At 41.8% G+C, this 24,197-nt stretch overlaps 1 protein-coding gene and 1 long non-coding RNA gene across 9 annotated transcripts in view; one reads left to right on the top strand and one right to left on the bottom strand.

Annotated features, from left to right (window-relative positions):
* TRMT11 (tRNA methyltransferase 11 homolog) overlaps positions 1-15,924 on the bottom strand; it is a 39,783-nt gene extending 23,859 nt beyond the window's left edge. For 2 of the 7 annotated variants that reach the window (XM_061623777.1, XM_061623779.1), the window contains exons 1-6: positions 15,793-15,923; positions 7,321-7,386; positions 4,787-4,860; positions 3,894-3,975; positions 3,679-3,771; positions 1,145-1,279 (exon numbers count right to left, since the gene is read on the bottom strand). In XM_061623777.1, coding sequence (XP_061479761.1) covers positions 1,145-1,279; positions 3,679-3,771; positions 3,894-3,975; positions 4,787-4,860; positions 7,321-7,386; positions 15,793-15,894 — 552 coding nt within the window. In that variant the 5' untranslated portion in view covers positions 15,895-15,923. Of the gene's footprint in view, positions 1-1,144; positions 1,280-3,678; positions 3,772-3,893; positions 3,976-4,786; positions 4,861-7,320; positions 7,387-9,163; positions 9,352-12,262; positions 12,280-15,710; positions 15,726-15,792 lie in introns of those variants that run through there. The other 5 variants (XM_061623780.1, XM_061623782.1, XM_061623781.1 and 2 more) reach the window with 5 other exon arrangements.
* LOC133383312 (uncharacterized) lies at positions 15,609-24,147 on the top strand. Of its 2 annotated transcripts, none has more exons than XR_009762241.1 (3): positions 15,609-15,984; positions 16,077-16,142; positions 24,128-24,147. It is a non-coding gene; the product is annotated as an uncharacterized LOC133383312 (long non-coding RNA). The 2 variants fall into 2 exon arrangements; XR_009762240.1 differs by lacking the exon at positions 24,128-24,147 and adding an exon at positions 24,091-24,112.
* Positions 24,148-24,197: the final 50 nt, after the last annotated feature.

Raw genomic sequence — 24,197 nt, 5'->3', positions numbered from 1 at the left:
AGAGCGGGAAATTCAAATTTCCCGCCCAAAATCAGCTCGGGAAATGGCTGGCGAGACGGCCGCTGCACAGTTGAAGAGAGAGAAAAAACCCCGCCGCAGCCCAGCTTCTCTATATACACAGATCACCAAGTGCGGGAGCCCCAAAGCGCAGGGCCGGGGGCAACCGCCCCGCTTCCCGGTGTCTAGGGTGCTCTAATATGCTTTCTAATCCAACACAATCTACTTTCCTTTTTAAACTACACTACCAGAGTTCAACCAACACGTCAAAAATTTACAAAGCAAGGTTGCGTATGTGGGATCTCTTACCATTACCACGCTGCTGGGGGACCTATGGGCCTCCAGATGTTGCTGGACTCCACTTCCCATCAGCCCCAGCCGGTATCGCCAATGAGAAGAGATGATGGGAGTTGTAATCCAGAAACATCTGGACAGCCACACCATTGTCTCAACAGATGAGACATAAGTAATCTGTGTTAAATGATCCTGAGTAGGCACAATTGCTCTGGAACATAAAGAGTGAACATACGAAGTCACATTGTTCAACCTTCTCTACAAGAATCCCAGCAACCAACAGGTAGTTGATCATGGTTTGATCCCTGCCCATTGCTTCTATTTATTTCATTAACTAGTAGTTTTGTGTCAAAAAAATGTCATCAAAGCTGCTGATAGCTGGGCAGGCAGACTTCAGGCTTCCAGGACCAACTCTGTTTGTTTTAACTAGAATCCTGACATCTACCAACTGGAACCAGGTGCAAAAGAATTCTAGGAGTCCAGGAATTTGTTTAAAGTATCAGAACTGAACTGAGCTCACAGTCTATCCACACAAAAATCTACTCCTGGTTATGCTCCCAACTCCAGTTTTCTTTATTTTGGTAATATAATTTGGGAGAGGTATGGCGAGGCAGAGACTCACTTTGTTATTGCCACTGTTGAAACAAGTGGGAGTCAGAAATCCTTTCTGATCTATTTCAAGTCACTCTGAGATATACCACTAAATTGCAATCCACCTTATACCTACCCCTGGCTCACATTTTTGAAAAGATCAATGATCAATAAAATAGTAAAATATATGATGAAATTATGTCCAACTAACAACTTATTCTCACAACAATCTTTTAATTATGAATACAATTACTCTACTCACCCATCTCCCAAAATATATATCAAGGGGCTGGTCTGGGATGTTGTTTGGATCCATTCCATAATCTTCTAAAAACCAAAATATGTGATCTGGTTTCTTTAAATTTACTTTACCTTCAAATGGTAAAAATTCTAAAGACTGTATTAAAGTGGGATGGGGGGGAGAGATATACATGTTATTGAAGCATAAAATAAGTACTAGCTACTTAGCCAGAAAAATTACTAAAAAGTATTCAGAGATTATAATTTTAAACATATCTTTTTTATGGTTCCTTTCCAACATGTTATCAAAGGCAGTATAGAAACCAAAAACATAAAATTTACAATCCAATAAAATCATAAATAATAGTTGGCTAAGAGGAAAGCCAACTACTTCGTGAAAGGATGGCTTTGTGTTCAGTGGTGACTGTATTAATGGAAGCACTTAAGCAGAAGTGCGCCTGATGTTCACCAATGTGTGTGTACACCCCCCCCCCACTCAAAAACTCTCCTGAGGGATGGGGGACCTCCTGGAACAGTATACGGGATATTGAAAAGAGTGATGCAATTGGTAGTAAAGGAACTGGAAAAAATGGGGTTGCTTTGCATTGTGCAAATGAAGCATGTCCACTAGCACAAAGCCACCACTGGATAAAGGCCCGGTTTAAAAACAGCAAGAAATGAAGAATGCTGGTAGGGTTCTCTGCAGAGGCTTTTCCACAGGCATTCTCTACTGCTCAGGCTCTGCTCTGTGATATAACAGAATTTATTTCAAAAAAAATATGAGACACAGGACAAACAATGCCTCTCTGGATGACCTGGACAGCAGAAAAGGTTTGTGTAGGAAAAAGCTGTTTCTTGGGTATGCTGAGCCTGTAAGGCAGGGGTGGGGAACCTTTGGCCCTCCAGTTGTTGTTGGAATACAATTCCCATCAGTCCTGACTAACAGCCATGCTGGCTTGGGTGGATGGGAGATGTAGTTGAGCAAAATATGGAGGAGCAAAGGTTATCCACTCCTGGTATAAGGTAGGGCTTCAAAAGTGAATTACCAGTTCCTTGAATTGGACTGGAAAGCCAATATACCGTCAGTGCCCCAGAATGGAGTTAATGTGATTTCTCCATCCATTTTCTGATTATAGCTAGGCCACAGCATTCTGCACTAATTCAAATTTCCAGACTCTGTTCAAAAGTAGCCCCGCAAAGTATATATTGCAATAATCTTGAGATTTCCAAGGCATGGATGATTGTGGCTAGAGCCTGATCTTCAAGGTTGGGTCTCAGCTGGCCTATCCAATGGAGCTGATAAATGCCATCCCTTGCCACCTTAGCTTTCTGGCTAAAGCAGGAAACATCATAACTTATAGACTGCAAATCATAACCTACAGAGTGCAAATCTGCTCCTTTAAGACAAGTATGAGCCACCCAATCTCCACTCTTCTAAGCCTTTGAACTATGCACCACTCCATATACATTTATTATTAATTTCTTGAAGTCTATTTGCAAATACATTTACAATTCATATTCACAGGCAAAACAATCACCAGATCATAATATTGAGCTTAATCCATGAAATAGTAATAGTGATGTAATAGTAAAGTGCATGTATGAGGATGTGCTATGTAAGATTCTTTCATCACTGAATAACTACAACCTGCCCACACATCTTGGATTAGAGGCAAGGATTTATAGGTAGTCTTGGAGCATCTGTCCTGGCTCCCACCCCAAAAATGACAAAAGGTTCACTTTCTTGTAAGTGGAGAAGTGAATGTTTATCATAGCAGACCAACAGTATGCACTCAGTGTTGTGGAAAGAGCAGAATATGATCCAGGTGCTCTTACAAGGCAAAGGGGTAGCAACAGTAAGTCCAGGATCAGGGCCAAGGTTCAGGTGTCCAAGATCAGTAACAAGGATTTCAAGACAGCACAGGAGCTATAAAGTTGTTCTAACCAGTTTTCCTGCCTACCCTTCCAAGCTTTTAAGACGAGGTGGACAATGTCCAGCTACTCACTAGAATCCCTGTTCTTGTGGGAATTCCTGGCCTGAAGGCAGGTGCTCCTCCTAGAGAAACGAGTCCCCTCTTTTCTCTTGATGCACCATCTCCCCCTGGGAGACATGACCAGACGTGACTCCCCCTTTTTACCCTCCTGCTGTGTCACAGCAGGCCGTGCCCCTGAGCCCTTCTCATCCTCCACAGTCTCCAACAACCCCCTCTCCTCTATGGGTAGGAGAGAGGCAACCTCTGGGATTCCTGCTTCATCAGTACATCTGGACATGTCCAGAGGCAGGGGGTGATATGTCAAAAGGGCTCTGCTCCATTATCTCACCATCCTTTTCCACTCCTTCAAAGTCCTCTCCTCAAGTGCCTCTCACTCATAGTCAAAATCAAAGTACTAGGGGGGAATTGAGTCAGCACCCCACATTTACATCTGGGGGTGAGGGTACAAAGATAGATGGCAACTCATCCAGGTTGTACGTAACTAACTTCAGAGTAACTGCTGCAACGCCACAATGAAAGCACAACCTTTATATATAAATATAAAGAGTTTGCAGATACTTACATCTATCCTTTGAATCTTCTCTTCTTGTGTTAGTGTTTTGTTAAAAGCATGAACCTTTATTTTGTATGTAAAGTTGGACTGCAAATATGGGGCCTAAAACAAAGCAAAACAGTTTTGAGTAGAACAAGGTGCCATATACTATTAGGTACAACTGTAACAAGCTCCAAAAATCAGGACACCCCCTCCCCCAAAAAAACAACTTATTTTATACAAACCTTTTTCTCCATTGGATAGTTCTTGAGTGAAGAGAACAGTTCTTCTGCAGATTTCCCATGACCCCATAGTTCAAATATAGATCTGAAAATATCAGAGTATTGTATTCATGAAGGCACAGAAAGATCCATAAATGCCTTTCCTTATTTCACTTAGAAATCTTCAGATTCAACACACTCATGAACGCAACAATTTCAAAATGGAATTCATACATTTCTTCCCATGATTTACTTTCAAGCTCCACTGAAAATATTCCAATGGAACCTAAGTAATTATGTAATAGATACAGGTGAAACCTACTGTCTGCTGTACAGCCTTTATTCATTTCAATGGGACTAGGGCAGTACAACAGGGAGATCTGAAAAGTGAACAATTAAAACAGATTTATTTAAATATGACCATCTTTATGGATGAAGACGTCTCAAGGTGGCAAATTTTCCTCAACTGGAATTCCTTTCAGGGGTGATCCACTAACCACATTATCATCAGGAAACTAAAAAAGGAACAAAGTGCTGCCACTGGCCCACCAAAAAAGTTCAGATGTCATATTTGATCTATGGCTCCCTACTCCTCTGCATCAGCATCCTATGTAAGCAACTATATCCAACAGGAAACTCTTACACCACGAACTAGTACAAGGCTTTGTTGGCATGAGTATCAGCTGCTCTGGGCTGGCAGTCTTTATGATGCAGCACAAGGAACAAATAGTGACCACACTTCCACCACAAAAAAGGCTCTTTGCATGACACCTCACACAGCAAGGGGACTTTTCATCAGCTGTGGAATAGCGATTGCTGTGTCAGAGGAGAGGCAGAACCATGTCCCTATGAAGAAGGAATGGGATGACAAAACTTAGATGGCAACAAGGAGAATCTTTTTTTCCCCAAGCACTTACTTTGCACATACGGTTCGCTTCATCATTCCTTTAGCCATCTCTTCTGAAGGCATGCTAAGAATCCAAAATGGAGACTGAAAGAAGAAAAAAGAGCAATAATGCTACGGAAAAGGTATTGTGAAGAATGGAATCCACATTGCTTATGCCACAATGACATAGGGCAAGGGTGAGGAACTGGTGGCCCTCTGTGTGTCATTGGAATCCAACTACCATCAGCACCAGCCAGGATGGACAGCGGTCAGGGATAATGGGAACTGCAGACCAGCAGCATTTAGAGAGCCACAGATTCCCACCACTGAAATAAGAAGACAAATGTACTACGAGAGCTAAACATATGGTCTTCCCTTCACAATGTAATTGACAAACAAGCATACCAACAAATCAAATGCTCATTCAATCACTCTCCAACCACTCCCTTCCTTACTATTGCCATCACTTTCACCACCTTTTCCTGTGGAAAGTTAATAAAGTACAATCATCTTTTCCCATCAGGCCTCTATATGCTAAGTGCTTTCCCCTAACAAATCTTGGCTATATATCATGGTTATGGAGAAGACAGCTCAACCATTCTTACCAGGGCTATGGAGTCGGTACATCAGACCTTCGACTCCAACTCCTTCATAAATGGCAAATGTATATTAACTAGTAATAACAAATTTACTGTAGTAAAATGGTAGCACAAGGCATTTCATCACCACCACGTGAATCCAGAGCTTGGAAAAGTTACTTTTTTGAACTACAACTCCCGCGAGCCCAATCCCTGGGGCTGATGGGAGTTGTAGTTTAAAAAAGTAACTTTTCCAAGCTCTGGATTCACGTGGTGGTGATGAAATGCCTTGTGCTACCATTTTACTACAGTAAATTTGTTATTACTAGTTAATATACATTTGCCATTTATGAAGGAGTCGGAGTCGGAATCGGAACATTTCTACTGACTCCGACTCCACCCAAAATTGCTCCCGACTCCGACTCCACAGCCCTGATTCTTATATTTGGATGACACACTAAGCCAAGCCTTGGCTTAATCCTCACACTACCCACAGCTAAAAGAACCAGGGAGGAGTGAAGTGACTTCTCTCAGGGAGCCTGCAGGTTTATGCTGAACCATGGTTTGGCTTAGTGTTACGTGCAAACATAGCCACGCAAAATACATCATCTATCCATCACAAACATTGCAAAAACAACATAGTACTATACAATGTGCTATGTGTATGACTTATGTGTGTGAACAAGTCCTTGATGCGCATCTGACAATAAAGTGTTTATTTTGAACCCAACCAACAATGGGTTGGAAAGCCAAACAGTAAATCTACAGTGCCTTATCTACACAGATTGCTTAGCAAAAGCTATTTAGCAAAGTGCTAAAAGATATAAAATAGCACATTAATTATTTCATTGGCTCTTATATAGCCATAAAGTGCTAAAAGGTTTTGCAGAGGCCCAGGTATAGAGAGGAATAATTCTATCCTGGGGAGTACAGTGGGAATGAGCAGGCAGCAGTGATGTCATGGTAAGAGTACCCTAGCAAAAACTACAGTTGGGGCACAGAATTACACTCAGTATTATTCTCAAGCTTATTCTCTTGTCTGCATTAATTTCATTGCTGCATATACTTTACCTGCTTTCATAGTCTGGTCAGAAAGAGTTTTCCAGCAGATGGCACTATGCATTTTAAAACCATAATAAAAATATGAGAAAGTAAATGAGGGGGGAAATCCCTTCTAAAAAGGTGGGATCCAATCTTGCCAAGTTATATTTCCATAAGTGCAATGAATACCTGGAATTTAAAAATATTAAGCCGTCTGTGTTTATAAATAAATAAATATGTATTGTAGTGTTCCCGGTACAAAGTTGTAACATGATGATATTAATATTGGGTTAAGAGAGAAAGAATTTGTTTTTATTCCAGGGAGGGAACCCAGATGCATACTGTGTTCAGCTAATTAAGACTTCACTTCCAATTATTATGCACAGTACTATATTCTCTTTGATCAAGATATTGGCTTACATATAAAATAGCATAGGGCACAGAATGCATTACCTTGATACAAGGAATGCATTACCTTTTTCTAAACCCTACCTTTCTTAGCACACTGAACAAACAGGAGACAACAGAGAAAGGAGACAACAGAGAAAGGAGACAACAGAGAAAGGAGACAACAGAGAAAGGAGATGTGTTCTTTATTGAAGTCTGTTTAGCCACCCGCTGAAAACCTAGCACACGGCAGAGAAAACACTGTCCACAAAACAAAATGCAATTCAATTTCCAGCATTCCTAGTAAAAGCATCTTTGTTTCTGTCTTCCACTTTCCAGATAATTTTATGTTAAAGACTACACCCTAATATTAAACATTAAGCCAATGTATTCACATGAAATTTCAGAACATCTCTTCTAGGTCTATTTCCATCTAAATAACAGAAATAATATTGCAAGTAAGATTTAAGCTCAGCTCTAAAATACATATTTCACTAAAGGCTTGGGAGAAATCACAAACCTGACAAGAGCTGAAGATTTTATTCACAGTAATACTCACATTTAATCTCAATCCCTGTTGACTGCTGAACTGTCCACCACAGAGGGAAACCAAAGACTTTATTTCCTATGAGGAAAGATTACAGAACAAATATGTTTAAAGAACATAATGTGGGTGTCAGGCAACTTTTTCTGAGGTGGGCATACCACATAAGGCTGCCACCACCGAGAAAGACCTCCACCTAGAAGCCACCCACCTAACCTCAGGGAGCAGGAGTACCTGGAGAAGGGACTCAGTGGCACTTGCTCCTAGGTAAGCAGGCACCATAAAGAACTGCAGACAACTGGGAGCTCCCTGAAACTAGTGTCCATATCAAACACTTGTTTTAAACAGACAACACTGTGTTTAACACAACAATCCAGAAAAAGTTACAGCACATGATTTCAATAGGATGTGCTAGGCAATCTTACGCCAATTTACTTCGAAGCACGTTCATTGTAGTTCATTGGTCTCAGGTGAGTGTGCCTAGGACTGCAGCCTGAAAAGTGATCTATTTTGGCTAGAACAGACCCCTTACATTTGTTTTTATATGTACAATGAAGGCATCCCCTAAAAACTTAACATATGAAAACCAGAGAATTTCTATTAATGAGATTTACATAAAATAGTAAAAAACGAAACCATACAGGTAGGGCCATTCTAAACTCTTCTTGGGGCTTTCCTCTTGCAGCCCCCCCCCCCCGGGCAAATGCTATTAGTAACGTAGAGTATTTAAGTAAATGGACTATACATGTAATAAAAATATAGCGTGTATAATATTTAACTATAATAAATTCACTAAAAGCTATGAATGCTACCTGTTCAGTAGACATGCAAGCCATTTAATGGGTAAGCATAATTAGCATTCATAGTTATTAATGGATTCATCAACTTTATCCAACTTTAATGGAATGCAAAAAGGAACATTTTATAATCTCAGGAAATCATGACTAATCATACTATTAACATTATCTACAATTAGTAAAATTTATAGCAGAGATTAACAAATATTCACATAATTCAAATAAAACTTTGTAATAATTAATGAATCTAACATTTAAACAGATAGCTTACTTGAATGACTTTTCTTGTTTTCATTTTGCTGAACCTATTAAATTGTCAATAATAATCTGCCTATCAAGCTTACTTTCCATTGAGAGAATAACAAGGTGGTCATGTCTTTCTTGCCCTGTGGTAGATCTTACCCTTTACCAGTGGGATGGCTTGCGAGCCAGATCCAGTCTGTAGCCAAATTTCATATGATCCAAGGCGTCCAAATAAGCTCTGCCCAGTCCCTCCACAGCCTTCTCCTCAGCAAAGCCTGATTGCAGCTTCCTGAAGACCCCCAACAGCACATGTTCCCCTCCACCCGGGTCAGAGACAGAGAAGGCTGGCACGCCTCTGCTACCTCTTGCTGGCTTTAAGCTGAAGGGAGATGGTGGAGGCACTTCCTTTTGTCCCTGATTACACGTTGCATTTAAAAAATGAAACACAAGGTCAGGGACAAGACAAGATCCCGAACCCTGGCAACCACAAAAATTGGAAGGAGGGACAGAGAGAGGTGGGTAGCAGAAAGAGACAGAAATAAGAGGTGGCTCTGCACACCGCAGTCTCTGACCCTGACTAATTTTTCAGTGGTAAGCAGCCCTTTATAGAAAACAGCTTCCAGACCCATGGTTTACTAGTCTCAATTTCTGAAGTTATACTTATCCGATACGGGGATGTAACATAGTTTTCTTAGGGTAATGTATATCTGCAGAAACAGATTTGGCATAAATTTGAACAGAGTTTTTGCCATAGTTGTCACATAATCCTGAGTATATTGTTTTATTATTTTAATAAGACAAAACCAATCATGCATTACCCTATAGTCCAGATCAATTGGATATGTTCTGCTGAGCAACCGAGGGCAGACGACAATGGCTTCTTAATCTACATCAGATGGCTGAATCAATGCTTTGGGGTTTAACCCAAGAGCTGCCTTGTGGGGTATTTTGCACCCTTTGCTCCCCTCCTCCTCTCACAGGGCTGCCCTTGAAGATGATTTGGAAGCTTCAATATGAACAGAATATGGTTGTCAGGTTATTCATTGGTACGCTAGCAAGGTTCACAACACACCAATCCTGAAATAGTTATTGGCTGTCTATTTGCAATGCAAGCCAAATTCAAAGTGCTGCTACCTTTATTATTTATTTAAATAAGGCATTTATATATCACCTTATTTATTTATTTATTTCAGATGGATCTCAAAAAGCAGTTGACATGTATTAATTTATAAAAAATATTTATATACTGCTATTCATTAAAAAAATCAAGGCAGTTTACAACATATACAAACACAGAATAAAACCATGTAAAATTTTAAAATCAGAAATCAATCAACTAACTACTGCAGAAATATACTGTCTCATTTGTCTGCAAAAGCCTGGTGTACAAACCTTTAAACCCCTAATGGCTTGGGACCCAAATACCTGAAGGTGCATGTGAAGAAATCCTGTTTATTTGAATTAGATCTGAATGTATGTATACTGTCATTTGTATTGTAATGCACATTGATGAGGGAATTCTTCTGTCTGGACAGGTGAAGGTTGGTTTTACTGACACTGAGGGACCTTAACTGATAGCTGAGGAGGGGTTGGAGATAGAACCCTCAGTGTGCAAAAGAAGGATAGAAGGTATGCATAGTTTGATTGGTGTTTGCAGGTTTAGAATTCTTAGACACAGTGGAAGTGGCTGGGCTAGACTAGAGAGGCCAAAAGAAGTGAACATATCACTGGGTATAAGTCAGTCAGAGTCAGTATGTTTGTTGGTGCTTGTGGATAGCTAGAAGCCGACCTGTGATGAAGACAAGGTGACTGAAGACTTGCTGGGGTAACTGAATCATTTGGTTTAGGCTTATAAGATGAGGGGTGAACCTGTCTGTACTGCTGAGGGACAAAAGTGAGAGGCAGTTTGCAATGCTTAGCTCCTGTGTTGGACATGAGAGCCAGAGGAAGATTCCAGGACAGGACAGCAAAAAAACAGACCTGTGCTTCAATAGGTTAGCAGGGGATTGATGGCAGGGGAGTTGAAGCAAAGTCCCCAGTTATATTTTTGGTGAGGCTAAACTGGGATGGAATAAATACAAGGGCAATCTTGCAAAGGAGTTTTAACAATGTAACTAAGTGCCTTCTTGGTTTAGTAACAGTGGGGTAAAATAAGCTACAGGTGTTTAAAGTGACCATAACAAGTTAGCAAAATGTATACCCGTTTAAAGAGGAAGAACTACATTAAAATGACTATATAAGCTTGTAATAAATAAACATTGGTATCTTTGTTAACTATATCTGATTGGCTTTGTACCACACCTATATCCCACAGTTTCCAGTATTATTGGTAAGCTAAGGGTTCAAAGAATATAAGTGATATTAAGAAAACCATTGGAGAGCAGGTTGGATTTTGTTAATAGACTAGGAAAAGAAATCCCACCTTCCCTCCACAGAGCACCTCTCTCTACACCAGCCTGCCTGTGCCTTATGTTTGGTGTTTGAGGCTCTTGCATGGCTGGGGGACGTTTGTTCAGTGATGGCATGGGATACAGAGCCTCCTCTGTGGAATGTTCTCCCCTTACAACTATGACAAGCACTGATGTTTTCAGCACCAGATTAAGGCATGCTTGCTTGTTCAAGCATTTGAAATGTTAAGTATTTTTAGTGGATGACTGTTTTTTAATGGTTGTGTCATAATTTGTTATATTGTACCACACACTAGTATCAGTATTGATGAAGGTTGGGTCCATAAATCACAGGCAAATGGTGACTCCCATGACTGGAATACAACAACTGAAGGATATAACTTGTTCAAAAAGAACAGAAGGAATAAAAAGGGAGGTGGAGTCGCGTTATATGTTAAAAATATATATCCCCGCACAGAAATACAGGAAGATGAGCTTGGTAGCTTCACCGAGAGTATCTGGATTAAAATTAATGGGGGAAGTAATAAAAGGAACGTGGAGCTTGGAGTCTACTACCGACCACCCAAGGAGAGGACGAGAATGTAACTTTTGAAAAGCAAATTGCCAATGTTTCAAGGAGGCATGATGTAGTAGTAATGGGGGACTTCAATTATCCCGATATCTGTTGGGAGACAAATTCTGCCAAACACGGCACCTCCAAGAAATTTCTTACTTGTGTTGGAGATAACTTCCTCCTACAGAAAGTGGAAGAAGCAACCAGAGGATCAGCTATCCTGGACTTGATTCTAACCAATAGAGATGATTTAGTGGATGAAGTGGCAGTTACGGGAACTCTGGGGGAAAGTGACCACACCATACTTGAATTCTTGCTTTTAGCAGAAGCAAAAGCTGAGAGTATTCATACGCGCACTCTGGACTTCAGGAAAGCTGATTTTAATAAACTCAGAACAATTGTAAGTATGGTTCCATGGCAAGCGACCCTAATGAGAAAAGGAGTCCAAGATGGGTGGGAGTTTCTAAAAAAGGAAATTCTAAAAGCACAATGGCAAGCAATTCCAACAAGGAAAAAAGGGGGGAAACAACAGAAGAAGCCAATGTGGCTTCACAAAAAGCTTAGAGAGGACCTGAAAACAAAAAAGGACACATACAGGAAGTGGAAAGAAGGCCAGGCCACAAAGGAAGAGTACCGGCAGGTATCACGGAATTGCAGGGATGGTGTCAGGAAGGCTAAAGCTGAGAATGAGCTGAGGTTAGCGAGGGATGCTAAAAGCAACAAAAAAGCTTTCTTCGGGTATGTTCATAGTAAAAGACAGATAAAAGAAATGGTGGCACAGCTACTCAATGAGGATGGCAAAATGATAACAGATGACAAAGAAAAAGGCAGAAGTGCTCAATTCCTACTTTGGCTCAGTCTTCTCCCAAAAAAGGGTCTGTGACCCTCCCGGAAAACATGAAGTGGAAGGGGCAGGATGGGAGCTTGAGATTGATAGACAAATGGTCAAGGAATACCTAGTCACTTTGAACGAGTCCAAATCGGCAGGGCCTGATAAGCTGCATCCTAGAGTATTGAAGGAACTGGCTGAAGACCTCTCAGAACCGCTGTCTATTATCTTTGCAAAATCATGGAAGGCTATTGAAGTGCTGGATGACGTTGTCCCTATCTTCAGAAGGGCAAAAGGAAGAACCGGGGAACTACAGACCAGTCAGCCTAACATCAATCCCTGGAAAAACTCTGGAGCAGATTATAAAACAGTCAGTTTGTAAGCACCTTGAAAACAATGCAGTGGTTATTAGGAGACAACATGGATTTATGAAGAACAAATCCTGCCAAACTAATCTTATCTCATTGTTTGATTGGGTAACCTCCCTTGTAGACTGTGGGAATGCTGTGGACGTAATATATCTTGACTTCAGCAAAGCTTTTGATAAAGTGCCCCATGATATTCTGATTAGCAAGCTAGCTAAATGTGGGCTGGATGGAACAACTATCAGGTGGATTCACAGTTGGCTCCAGATACGTACTCAAAGAGTGCTTATCAATGGTTCCTTCTCAAACTGGGTGGAAGTAACGAGTGGGTGACCGCAGGGATCAGTCTTGGGCCCAGTGCTCTTCAACATTTTTATTAACAACTTGGATGAGGTACAGAGCATGCTTATGAAATTTGCAGATGATACAAAATTGGGGGGGCATAGCTAATACCGTGGAAGACAGAAACAAAATTCAAAGGGACCTTGATAGGCTGGAGCGTTGGGCTGAAAACAACAGAATGAAATTCAACAGGGATAAATGCAAAGTTCTACACTTAGGAAAAAGAAACCAAATGCACAGTTATAAGATGGGGAATACTTGGCTCAGCAATACGACATGTGAAAAGGATCTTGGAATTGTCATTGATCACAAGCTGAATATGAGCCAACAGTGTGATGTGGCTGCAAAAAAGGCAAACGCTATGTTAGGCTGCATTAACAGAAATATAGTTTGTCACACAGAGGAGGGCCGGGATCTCTTCTCGATCGTTCCAGAGTGCAGGACACGGAATAATGGGCTCAAGTTCCAGGAAGCCAGATTTTGACTGGACATCAGGAAAGACTTCCTAACTGTTAGAGCCATACGACAATGGAATCAATTACCTAGAGAGGTAGTGGGCTCTCCGACACTGGAGGCATTCAAGAGGCAGCTGGACAGCCATCTGTCAGGAATGCTTTGATTTGGATTGCTGCATTAAGCAGGGGGTTGGACTTGATGGCCTTATAGGCCCCTTCCAACTCTACTATTCTATGATTCTATAATGGCTTGGTATTCATAGTTATTAATGAATTCATCATCATTAAATACTACACAATATATTTATTATGTGGATATTCATTTAGTTAAATACACCGATAGAGGGTATATAGGAGGTGGGCTCCAAAACTATGTTTTGCCCAGAGCCTCAAGTTACCTATTTGCAGCCCTGGGCCAACATACAATGTATTACAATAATACAACCTAGAGGTTACCAGAGCATGCATGTCTGTGGCCCAGCTACCTCTGACCAGAAACAGCTTTGCCTGATGAGCTAGTTGGAGCGGGGGGGGGGACATATTCCATCCCATTGAAGCTACCAGTGTCTCTTGATGTCACCATGGGATCTAACATTACACCCATGCTATGTAGCTGTTCCTTCAGGGCCAGTAAAACTCCATGCAAAACAAGCAGCACACCTAAATACCAACCAACAGGAACCAGCTACCCACAATGCCTGAGGATTCAGTCTCAGTTTATTGGTCCAGTCCACTATCATGCACTGGTTCAGCACCTGCACACCAGTGACTCAGATGACACAGAGACAGGGTGAGCGTCATCAGCATTCCGATGACAACTCACTCCAAACCATCCAATGGCTTCGCCCTAGGGGCTTCGTACAAATGTTAAATAACAGGATGGAACCTTGCAGGACTCCACAGCACAACTCTCCTGGATCTGAGCAGGAGCTCCCTCAATGCTACTTTTTGAAACCAACCCTATAGGTAGGAGTGGAACCACCATCATCATGTCCCCAAAGCCCACTCCAGAGAGTTGGTCCACCAAGATCACAGAATCATAGAATAGTAGAGTTGGAAGGGGCCTATAAGGCCATCAAGTCCAACCCCCTGCTCAATGCAGCAATCCAAATCAAAGCATTCCTGACAGACGGCTGTCCAGCTGCCTCTTCAAGGCCTCCAGTGTCAGAGAGACCGCTACCTCTCTAGGTAATTGATTCCATTGTCATATGGCTCTAACAGTTAGGAAGTTTTTCCTGATGTCCGGTCGATAGCTGATGGCATCAAAAACTACTGGGAGATCAGAATAAGTAACAGGGACACACGTCCTGCCTCTCTCCCAGGAAAGGTCATCCATCTGGTTGACTAAAGCTATTTCAACACCTAACTCTGGCCAGGACCTAAGCTGAAATGTATCTAGATAATCTGCTTCATCCATCTGTGTTTGGTGTAGATGCCTTGTAAAAATTAACAAAGCATGGCAGTTGCAAAGTAGACAGTTATTGTGGAAACACCCATGCTTTAACCAATGCAACTAGGTCACTGGTTATCAAGCTGGTCTTTAGGTGTAGCCACAGACTATCCACAGGATGCAAATCCCTAATATGTCACAGTTGCATCCAAATTCCATAGAAGGCAATGAATAAGGGCCATAGCTCAGTGCCTGCATGCAGAAGATCTCTGGTTCAATCCTCAGCATTTTTAGGTAGGGTTGGGAGAGAACCTGCCTGAAATGTTGGAGACCTGCCACTAGCTGGTGTAGACAGTACCGAACTAGACAGACCACTGGTTTGACTCGGTATAAAGGCACTTTTCTCTGTCCCTAACATGCTTTAATAGGTTCCTATAAAGTCCCTGGGGGAGTATAGAAAACTGAGCATAGCCTGAGGGGTTTTTTCTCAAAAGCTAAGTAAATACCACAAATTTCTCATTCTTCTGCCCTTTCTTAAATTGATATATAGGGAACTTTCTTTGTTGAATTCATTCACTACAGCACACCTTGCCACAGGACCAGATTTGAAATCCCGTGGTGTTATGTGAAGAATTCTCAACATCATGCTTCAACTGTCCGTAAAGACAGAATGCAAGACACCTGATCCCTTTCTAGCCCATCCTCTCTTCTTAAGTTGGGATGAGCTGTCTTGCCCCACTGCACTGTAAATCAATGGGCCAAACAGTACATTTCATTGGCACGCAGTTAACACAATGAGACTAGCAGCCACGTTACACGTTCTGCAATAATAAACTAAGGTTTGCGCACGCTACTCCATACTAGCAGGAAGACTTTAAAAACACTGCTTGTTCATAAACACTACATTTAGCAACAGCCCTAAAGGCGACGGCTCCTTCACTTGCCGCCACCTCCCTCCGGAGGAAGGCACTTCTGCGCTGGTCATCTCGGGGGGATAAATACGGCAATTCTGACTCAACCGACCAGCGGCTGCACTTCGTGAGTCCTGGTGGTGCGCGTGCGCTCTGCCTTTGGGCGTTGTCCGAGTGTCGCGCTCGAGACTCACCGGCAGCCGGAATTCCAAGTTCTCTTGAGCCAGCAGGAGCAGGTACCGCGTAAGCACCGCGTTCGCCGACGCCATAGTCTCGCCGTCTTTCGAAGCCCGCATGCGTGCGGCCGAACAGCGTCACTGTGGAAAGGCGGTGCTTAGCGCAGGGGAAGAAGGAAATGATGAGAACTGAACCCAGGAACGGAATAGGTGATGGGAAGGTAGAACGGGGTCGGGTGGGAGTACGAGTGCTGCTTAGACCTGATGGAGTATTCCCCCCCCCTTTATTTTTTCTGTTTTAGACGATGCCGTAAAAAGGGGGCTTCCACGTCCTAGAAAGGCGACATTACTCTGTACCAGGGTTTAAGGTGAGAACGAGTGCAATAAAGCCTACCTATAAATACTGCTTTTTTTTCCCTACGGGCCGTGGTCGGGGAGAGAGTTAGCCATATTCCGTTCCTAAGCAGTTGTGCTTGTAATAAGGCATATGCAGTTCTTCCAAAAGTGATTCCAAGTGCGTGCAATTAGGGCCGGGCAGTTTGCAATAAATCTGCAACCTTGTACATATGCAGGACTCAGATCCATAGAAGTCAGTGAGAGATTATACTGTATAATGATAAATATACTGCTGAAGTGTTTTCTAAAAAAACTTAATCTGTATTTTCCTGTTCTACCTCGTTCGCTTAGGGATAGTAGTTTTTGGCTGTGAAATTTGAAAGCTTAATACAGGGGCCGTCTGTGGCATGGGCGCACCCGCGGTATTGCTAAAGCCAGTAATCCAACTTCGCAAATAAGCCCTATTATGTTTGTTATGATAATTTGGTTGCCCAGTGAACATGCTATCTGGACATGCGTTTTCAAGAAATCAGAAAACGTTCAGCTGCAGCTGTTCATGTACAGTGAATTTGAACTACAGGAGAGCTGGGACCCTTTTACTAGGGCTATCAGAACACCACTAGTTACGCTGATGTTTGCCTGTTGTCTACAACCCTTTATGGAAGTCATTTTTCTGCTATTTTATGCCCAGTGGAACATTTTCTGGAGGTCACAACATTCAGAATCTTCTTTCCACCTTAAAAAATGCAGGGCAACAGAGCAAATCACTGCCTTTTTGTGAGTTATTATTGAGATAATTCTGCTCTAATTGGCTAACTGTGTTTTCTAGAGGCCATGCGTCATCATTTTGGTGCGCTGCAAAGGTGGCAATGAACAGTTCACTTGCAGAAAAGAGGTACCTCTGCAAGTGAAGCATATATTTCAGTAAAGCATTAACTTTTCCAAGGGCACCTTGCTCAAGGCCAAGCAAGCAATGCACTGCATATGACCTTGAACAAAAATAAATGAACCTATGTGTATGTATATTTGGGAGTTAGCTAGTGCCTAAGGTGGGAGAAAAACAGATGTGGGATGGTTAGGCCAGACTGGGTTTTGTCCACCTAAAACGTGGGATGGTTTTTGGTCTCCAAAAGTAGGATGGCATCCAGCACATCCCACCCCAAAGGACTCAGTTGAACTGATTGACATTTCAGTATAAACATACATAAGATCATGTTGCAAACTTTAATATACATCCAGCATGGATTTTTCACATTCCGCAATGTTAAATTGAAAATACCCTCCCATGCCATTCTGCTGCTTCCCAAAAGCGCATTTCAAAACAAAATCTTACAAAACTTGTAGTCCCTAACTCAGAAATGCTTGCTTAACAACCCTCTAACTTTTCATGGTGATACACAAAACAGAGAATCCAGAGTTCAAAGTGTAAACCAAGAGTAAATAAATCTAGATCCCTGTTGGACTTCTTTCTGTAAGTGGTCTCGTAATTTTTTGAAATTAATTAAAAATCAGCCATGTTCAGAGTACCTGTAATCCTATTACTGACCTTGCTCCATACTCTGACCATCTTCTGCAGTGTAAAAGTTAAAAAAAATGCATAGCTGACTTTTAATTAATTTAAGAAATTTAACACGAGTTTCTGAAAAGTGCAGGCACATTCAGTAAGAACCAATTGTCTGTTCTAAAAGCCAGACTAACAGCTGTTTGGCTTGGCTAATTAGGGGGCCACACCCGTGCTAGACATTTATTCCATTTTAAACAGTCATAGCTTCCCCATAAGAATGCCGAGAAATGTAGTTTGTGAAGGCTGCTGAGAGTTGTTAGGAGACTCCTATTCCTCTGACAGACCTCTAATGACCAAAGTGGTTTAACAGTCAGCCTTTCTTCCCAGAGATTTCTGGGAGTTGGAGCTCTGTGAGGGAAACAGGATGTCTCCTAACAACTCTCAGCACCTTTCACAAACTGCACTTCCAGGATTCTTTGTGGGAAGCCAAGTGGAATAATTGTCTGGCGTGGATGTGGCCAGGGACAGGTTTAAATTAGGGTGGGAGACTACTTGTGTCTGCTGTAGAATAAAAAGGTGGGGAAAACTCCCCAAAACAATGATACTGTTAATAATGCTTTCTTCTTGGAAAGGAAGGGGGCTTTCCCTCTGCCCAGTGGCCACCCACCCAATCTCCTCCCTTCCCTCCTTCTCCTCTACACCTTCCTCCCTACCGCTACCCTTCCTCCCCCTCTCTGTCCCTCCCCCAAGTCATTCACCTATCCTAAGCATGATTGCACAGGAGTAAATCCCATGGAACTCAGTAAGCATGCAAATGGCCAAACCTACCCTTCCCTCCTCCTTCCTCGTATCCCCTTCCCTCTGTTCTCCCCTCTTCCTCCACTCCTCACTCCATCCCTCCCTTCCCCTTCTCCGCCTTTCCTGTGATCAGTATCAGTTATCGTAAGCGTGATTGCACAGGAGTAAATCCCACTGAACTCCATAAGCATGCAAATAATAAAACATGCCCTTCTCTTCCCCTCCCCCTTCCGCCCACTCTTACCCCCTCCTCCTCCTGACTTTCCTCTGTCTTCCCTCTGTGGTCACTTTCACCTATCCCAAGCATGATTGCAGAGGAGTAACTCTCACTGAACTCAATAAGCATGCAAATGATCAAACCTACCCTCTTCCTACCCTCCCCCTTCCACCTGCTTTCCTCCCCTCCCCCTTCCACCTGCTTTCCTTCCCTCTGCCCTTTCCTCCTCCCCTCCCCATCCCCCCTGTGTTCAGTTTCACCTATCCTACACATGATTGTAGGGGAGTAAATCCCATTGAACTCAATAAGCATGCAAATAATCAATCCATTCTCAGCAAACTTGCACAGGATCCCATTTCATGTCTCCCAGATTAAAAAGCAGAGAAATTCACTAATAGGCAAAAAACACTTGCGGTTTAAGAACGTACCTATGGAAATGGACTGCCTTCAAGTCCATCCTGACTTATGGCGACCCTATGAATAGGGATTTCATGGTAAGCAATATTCAGAGGGGGTTTACCATTGCCTCCCTCTGAGGCTAGTCCTCCCCAGCTGGATAGGACCTGCTTAGCTTGCCACAGCTGCACAAACCAGCCCCTTCCTTGTCTGCAACTGGGGGGCAACTGGGCTCCTTGGGACTATGCAGCTTGCCCACGACTCCACAGGTGGCAGGGCCCATAACCCCTAAGCCACTCACTATTTCTGTTGTTGTTATGTGCCTCCAAGTCGACTACGATTTATGGCGACCCTATGAATCGGTGACCTCCAAGAGCATCTGTCATGAACCACCCTGTTCAGATCTTGTAACTTCAGGTCTGTGGCTTCCTTTATGGAATCAATCCATCTCTTGTTTGGCCTTCCTCTTTTTCTACTTCCTTCTGTTTTTCCAAGCATTATTATCTTTTCTAATGAATTTATTTATTTATTTTATTACATTTTTAGACCGCCCTATAGCAATAAGCTCCCAGGGCGGTGTACAGCATAATAAAACAGGTTAAAATACAAGTAAATATATTAAATACAATGTAAATACAATACACAATAAAACATAATTAAAAATTTTCAATTTTAAATGAATCATGTCTTCTCATTATGTGTCCAAAGTATGGTCACCTCAGTTTCATCATTTTAGCTTCTAGTGATAGTTATGGTTTAATTTGTTCTAACAACCAATTATTTGTCTTTTTTGCAGTCCATGGTATCCGCAAAGCTCTTCTCCAACACCACATTTCAAATGAGTTTATTTTTCTCTTACAAGCTTTTTTCACTGTCCAACTTTCACATCCATATATAGAGATCGGGAATACCATGGTCTGAATGATCCTGACTTTAGTGTTCAGTGATACATCTTTACATTTGAGGACCTTTTCTAGTTCTCTCATAGCTGCCCTCCCCAGTCCTAGCCTTCTTCTGATTTCTTGACTATTGTCTCCATTTTGGTTAATGATTGTGCTGAGGTGTTGATAATCCTTGACAAGTTCAATGTCCTCATTGTCAACTTTAAAGTTACATAAATTTTCTATTATCATTACTTTAGTCTTTTTGATGTTCAGCTGTAGTCCTGCTTTTGTGCTTTCTTCTTTTACTTTCATCAGCATTCGTTTCAAATCATTACTGGTTTCTGCTAGTAGTATGGTATCATCTGCATATCTTAAATTATTGATATTTCTCCCTCCAATTTTCACACCTCCTTCATCTTGGTCCAATCCTGCTTTCCATATGATATGTTCTGCGTACAGGTTAAATAAATAGGGTGATAAAATACACCCCTGTCTCACACCCTTTCCGATGGGGAACCCATCGGTTTCTCCATATTCTGTCCTTACAGTAGCCTCTTGTCCAGAGTATAGGTTGCACATCAGGACAATCAGATGCTGTGGCACCCCCATTGCTTTTAAAGCATTCCATAGTTTTTCATGATCTACACAGTCAAAGGCTTTGCTGTAATCTAGAAAGCACAGGGTGATTTTCTTCTGAAATTCCGTGGTCCGTTCCATTATCCAACGTATGTTTGCGATATGATCTCTGGTACCTCTTCCATTTCTAAATCCAGCTTGGACGTCTGGCATTTCTCGCTCCATATATGGCAAGAGCCTTTGTTGTAGAATCTTGAGCATTACTTTTCTTGCATGGGATATTAAGACAACAGTTCGATAATTACTGCATTCCCTGGGATCCCCTTTCTTTGGAATTGGGATGTATATGGAACGCTTCCAGTCTGTGGGCCATTGTTTAGTTTTCCATATATCTTGACAGATTTTAGTCAAAATTTGGACAGATTCAGTCTCAGCAGCTTGTAGCAACTCTATTGGTATGCCATCTATTCCCGGTGATTTATTTCTCCCAAGTATTTTAAGAGCAGCTTTCACCTCGCATTCTAAAATTTCTGGTTCTTCATCATACGGTTCCTCCGTGAATGAATCTGTCATCCTTGCATCTCTTTTATAGAGTTCTTCAGTGTATTGCTTCCATCTTCCTTTTATTTCATCTTGGTTAGTCAGTGTGTTCCCCTGTTGATTATTCAACATCCCTACTCTTGGTTTAAAATTCCCTTTCATTTCTCTAATTTTTTGGGACAGGGCTCTTGTTCTACCCTTTTTGTTCTCTATTTCTATACAGTAACTATTGTAATAGTTTTCTTTGTCCCTACTAGTCATTGTATAGTTGCATTTAGGTTCTGTGTTTCTATCTCCTTTTGCTTTTGCTTTCCTTCTCTCTTTAACCATTTGAAGGGTTTCTTCAGTCATCCATTGAGGTCTTTCTCTCTTTTTAACTAGAGGTATTGTCTTTTTGCATTCTTCTCTGATAACGTCTCTGACTTCATTCCATAGTTCTTCTGGTTCTCTGTCAACTAAGTTTAAAGCCTCAAACCTGTTCCTTATTTGATCTTTATATGCTTCTGGGATGTTATTTAAATTGTATTTTGGCATTATGATTGCTTTGTTAGTCTTCTTTAGCTTTACTCTGATTTTCGATACTACCAGTTCATGATCTGTACCGCAGTCTGCTCCTTGTCTTGTTTTCACAGAAAGTATGGAACTTCTCCATCTTGTTACCAATTATATAATCAATTTGATTCCTATATTGACCATTTGGTGATGTCCACGTGTACAGTTGTCTTTTCGGTTGTTCATAAAATGTGTTCGCAAGGAACAAATCATTGTTTTCACAGAATTCAATAAGTCTGTCTCCTGCTTTGTTTCTGTCTCCTAGGCCCCATTTCCCCACAATTCCTAATTCTTCTCTGTTCCCTGCATTCCAATGCCCCATGATTATCAGAACATCTTGTTTTGGTGTGTGATCAATTTCTTCCTGTACTTCTGCGTAAAATCTCTCCAGTTCCTCTTCTGCGTTTGCTGTTGGAGCATAGACTTGGATGATGGTTATGTTGATAGGTTTCCCATTTAATCTCATTGCATCACTCGCTTAGACGTATTGTAGCTCCTAATTGCTCTTGCTACATCACTTCTCATTATTAAAGCAACCCCATTTCTTCTTAATTTCTCATTTCCTGCATAAAATATTTTGTAGTTGCCTGATTGAAAATGTCTCATTCCCGTTTATTTTAGTTCGCTCACACCAAGTATTGTAATGTTGATGCGTTCCATTTCTTGCTTGACAATTTCTAACTTTCCCTGGTTCATGCTTCTCACATTCCATGTTCCTATTCTGTATGTCGTACAACTCCGGACTCTCCTTTCGCATCTGTGCGCATCAGCCTCTGGGCTTCCTTTCGGCTTTGACCCAGCTGCGTCATTAGTCACAGCGCTACTCGTACTTGTCCTTTGTTCTTCCCCAGTAGCTTGGTGAGTGCCATCTGACCTGGGGGTCTCATCTTCCAGCACTATCTCGTGTTGAATTTTGGATACTCTGTTCATAGGATTTTCGTGGTAAGAGATATTCAGAGGTGGTTTACCATTGCCTTCCTCTGAGTTTGGATGCATCTTAGTCTGGTGTCTCAGCTTTGACCATTCCGCCTTGGGTGCCCCTGCTAGGAGTCTAGCCTCTTGGTCTAGACTCCTGACGGCATTGCTCTTAGCTTCAACACTCTCAAACCCCCTCACCACATTAAGCAGGGAAATTGGGCAGGTATAGTGAATGCAGAGAGCCAGTGTGGTGTAGTGGTTAAGGTGTTGGACTATGATCTGGGAGACAAGGGTTCAAATCCCCACACAGTCATGAAGCTCACTGCGTGACCTTGGGCCAGTCACTGCCTCTCAGCCTCAAAGGAAGGCAATGGTAAACCCCCTCTGAATGCTGCTTACTATGAAAACCCTATTCATAGGGTCGCCATAGGTCAGAATCGACTTGAAGGCTGTCCATTTCCATAGTGAATGCACCAGTGGAGCAGACCTGACCTCCTCTCTGAGATACTGTACTGCCCTACAAATTTGTAAAAATGAAAACACAATTTGGATTGGTCTTCAAAGTCCAATCCACTTCCTGTGTAGCTTGGAAGAATTTGGTAACGTGCCTCTGAGCATATGGTGAGTGGCGGCAACACCTGCAATCATCCCAAATAACAGAAACAAGACATGTGCTGGGATCCTATGCAAGTTTGCTGAGAATGGATTGATCATTTCTATGCTTTTTGAGTTCAGTAGGATTTACTCCCCTACAATCATGCTTAGGATAAGTGAAACTAACAATGGGGAAGGCGAGGAGGAGGGCAGGTTTGATCATTTGCATACTTACTAAGTTCAGTGGGTTTTAATCCTGTGCAGTCATGCTTAGGATAGATGAAACTGAACGGGGGGGGAAGCTGGAGTGGGCAGGGGAGGAGGAAGGTGTTTTTTTTGCCTATTAGTGAATTTTATAATGAAGAATAGACAGCTGTTTATGATCTAAGTCAACAAACTTGTCTAAAAGATTAGAACAGGTTGGCCTCCGGTTTTCTCTTTTCATCCAAATAAATAAGAGCTGATGAAATATTTTGTGTCCATCTTATCAGGAGGTCTGTTCCACACAACACAGGAAGTAGCCCTTCAGTGTAGTGGCACCTACCCTCCCCTTAAATATTAGATAGGCGCCATCTGTTATCTTTTCAGCACCTGCTGAAGACCTTCCTCTTTCAACAAGCCTTTTAAGTAGGGAACTTATCCCAGTGTGCATCTGTTGCTTTTTAAGATCTTTTGTTTTAATATATTTTAAAGTGTTTTTATGACATTTGTGTTTTTGCTCCACCCTGGGCTCCTCCTGGGAAGAAGAGTGGGATATAAATTTAATAAATAATAATGAATTGCTACCAGGCAAGTATAACACTATTTATGAGAAGCAAATATCTTATGGTACCTTAGAATTAACATTTGTAAAATCTGCCAGTCTTCAAGATGTAATACTTGTTTTTGTTGCAACAATTAATGTGCCTATCCCCTCTGAATATATTTGTGCAGTTTTGTTACCAATGTATTGTTGTCCTGATGTACTACTGTACAGATTAGTTGAAATGTTTTTTCCACAGCTGTGATCTCAGAGCTCTGCTTTTTATTATATGCCAGTCACCTTGATACATGGACGGAAGCAAAATGCAGAGCCCCAAAGCAGTAAGAACTCATCTTAGCACTGTGG

Source organism: Rhineura floridana, chromosome 4 (assembly GCF_030035675.1).
Source record: "Rhineura floridana isolate rRhiFlo1 chromosome 4, rRhiFlo1.hap2, whole genome shotgun sequence".
Classification (NCBI taxonomy): Eukaryota; Metazoa; Chordata; class Lepidosauria; order Squamata; family Rhineuridae; genus Rhineura; species Rhineura floridana.
The sequence above is the reverse complement of the archived record's forward strand: the minus strand, read 5'-3'. Positions and strand labels throughout refer to the sequence as shown.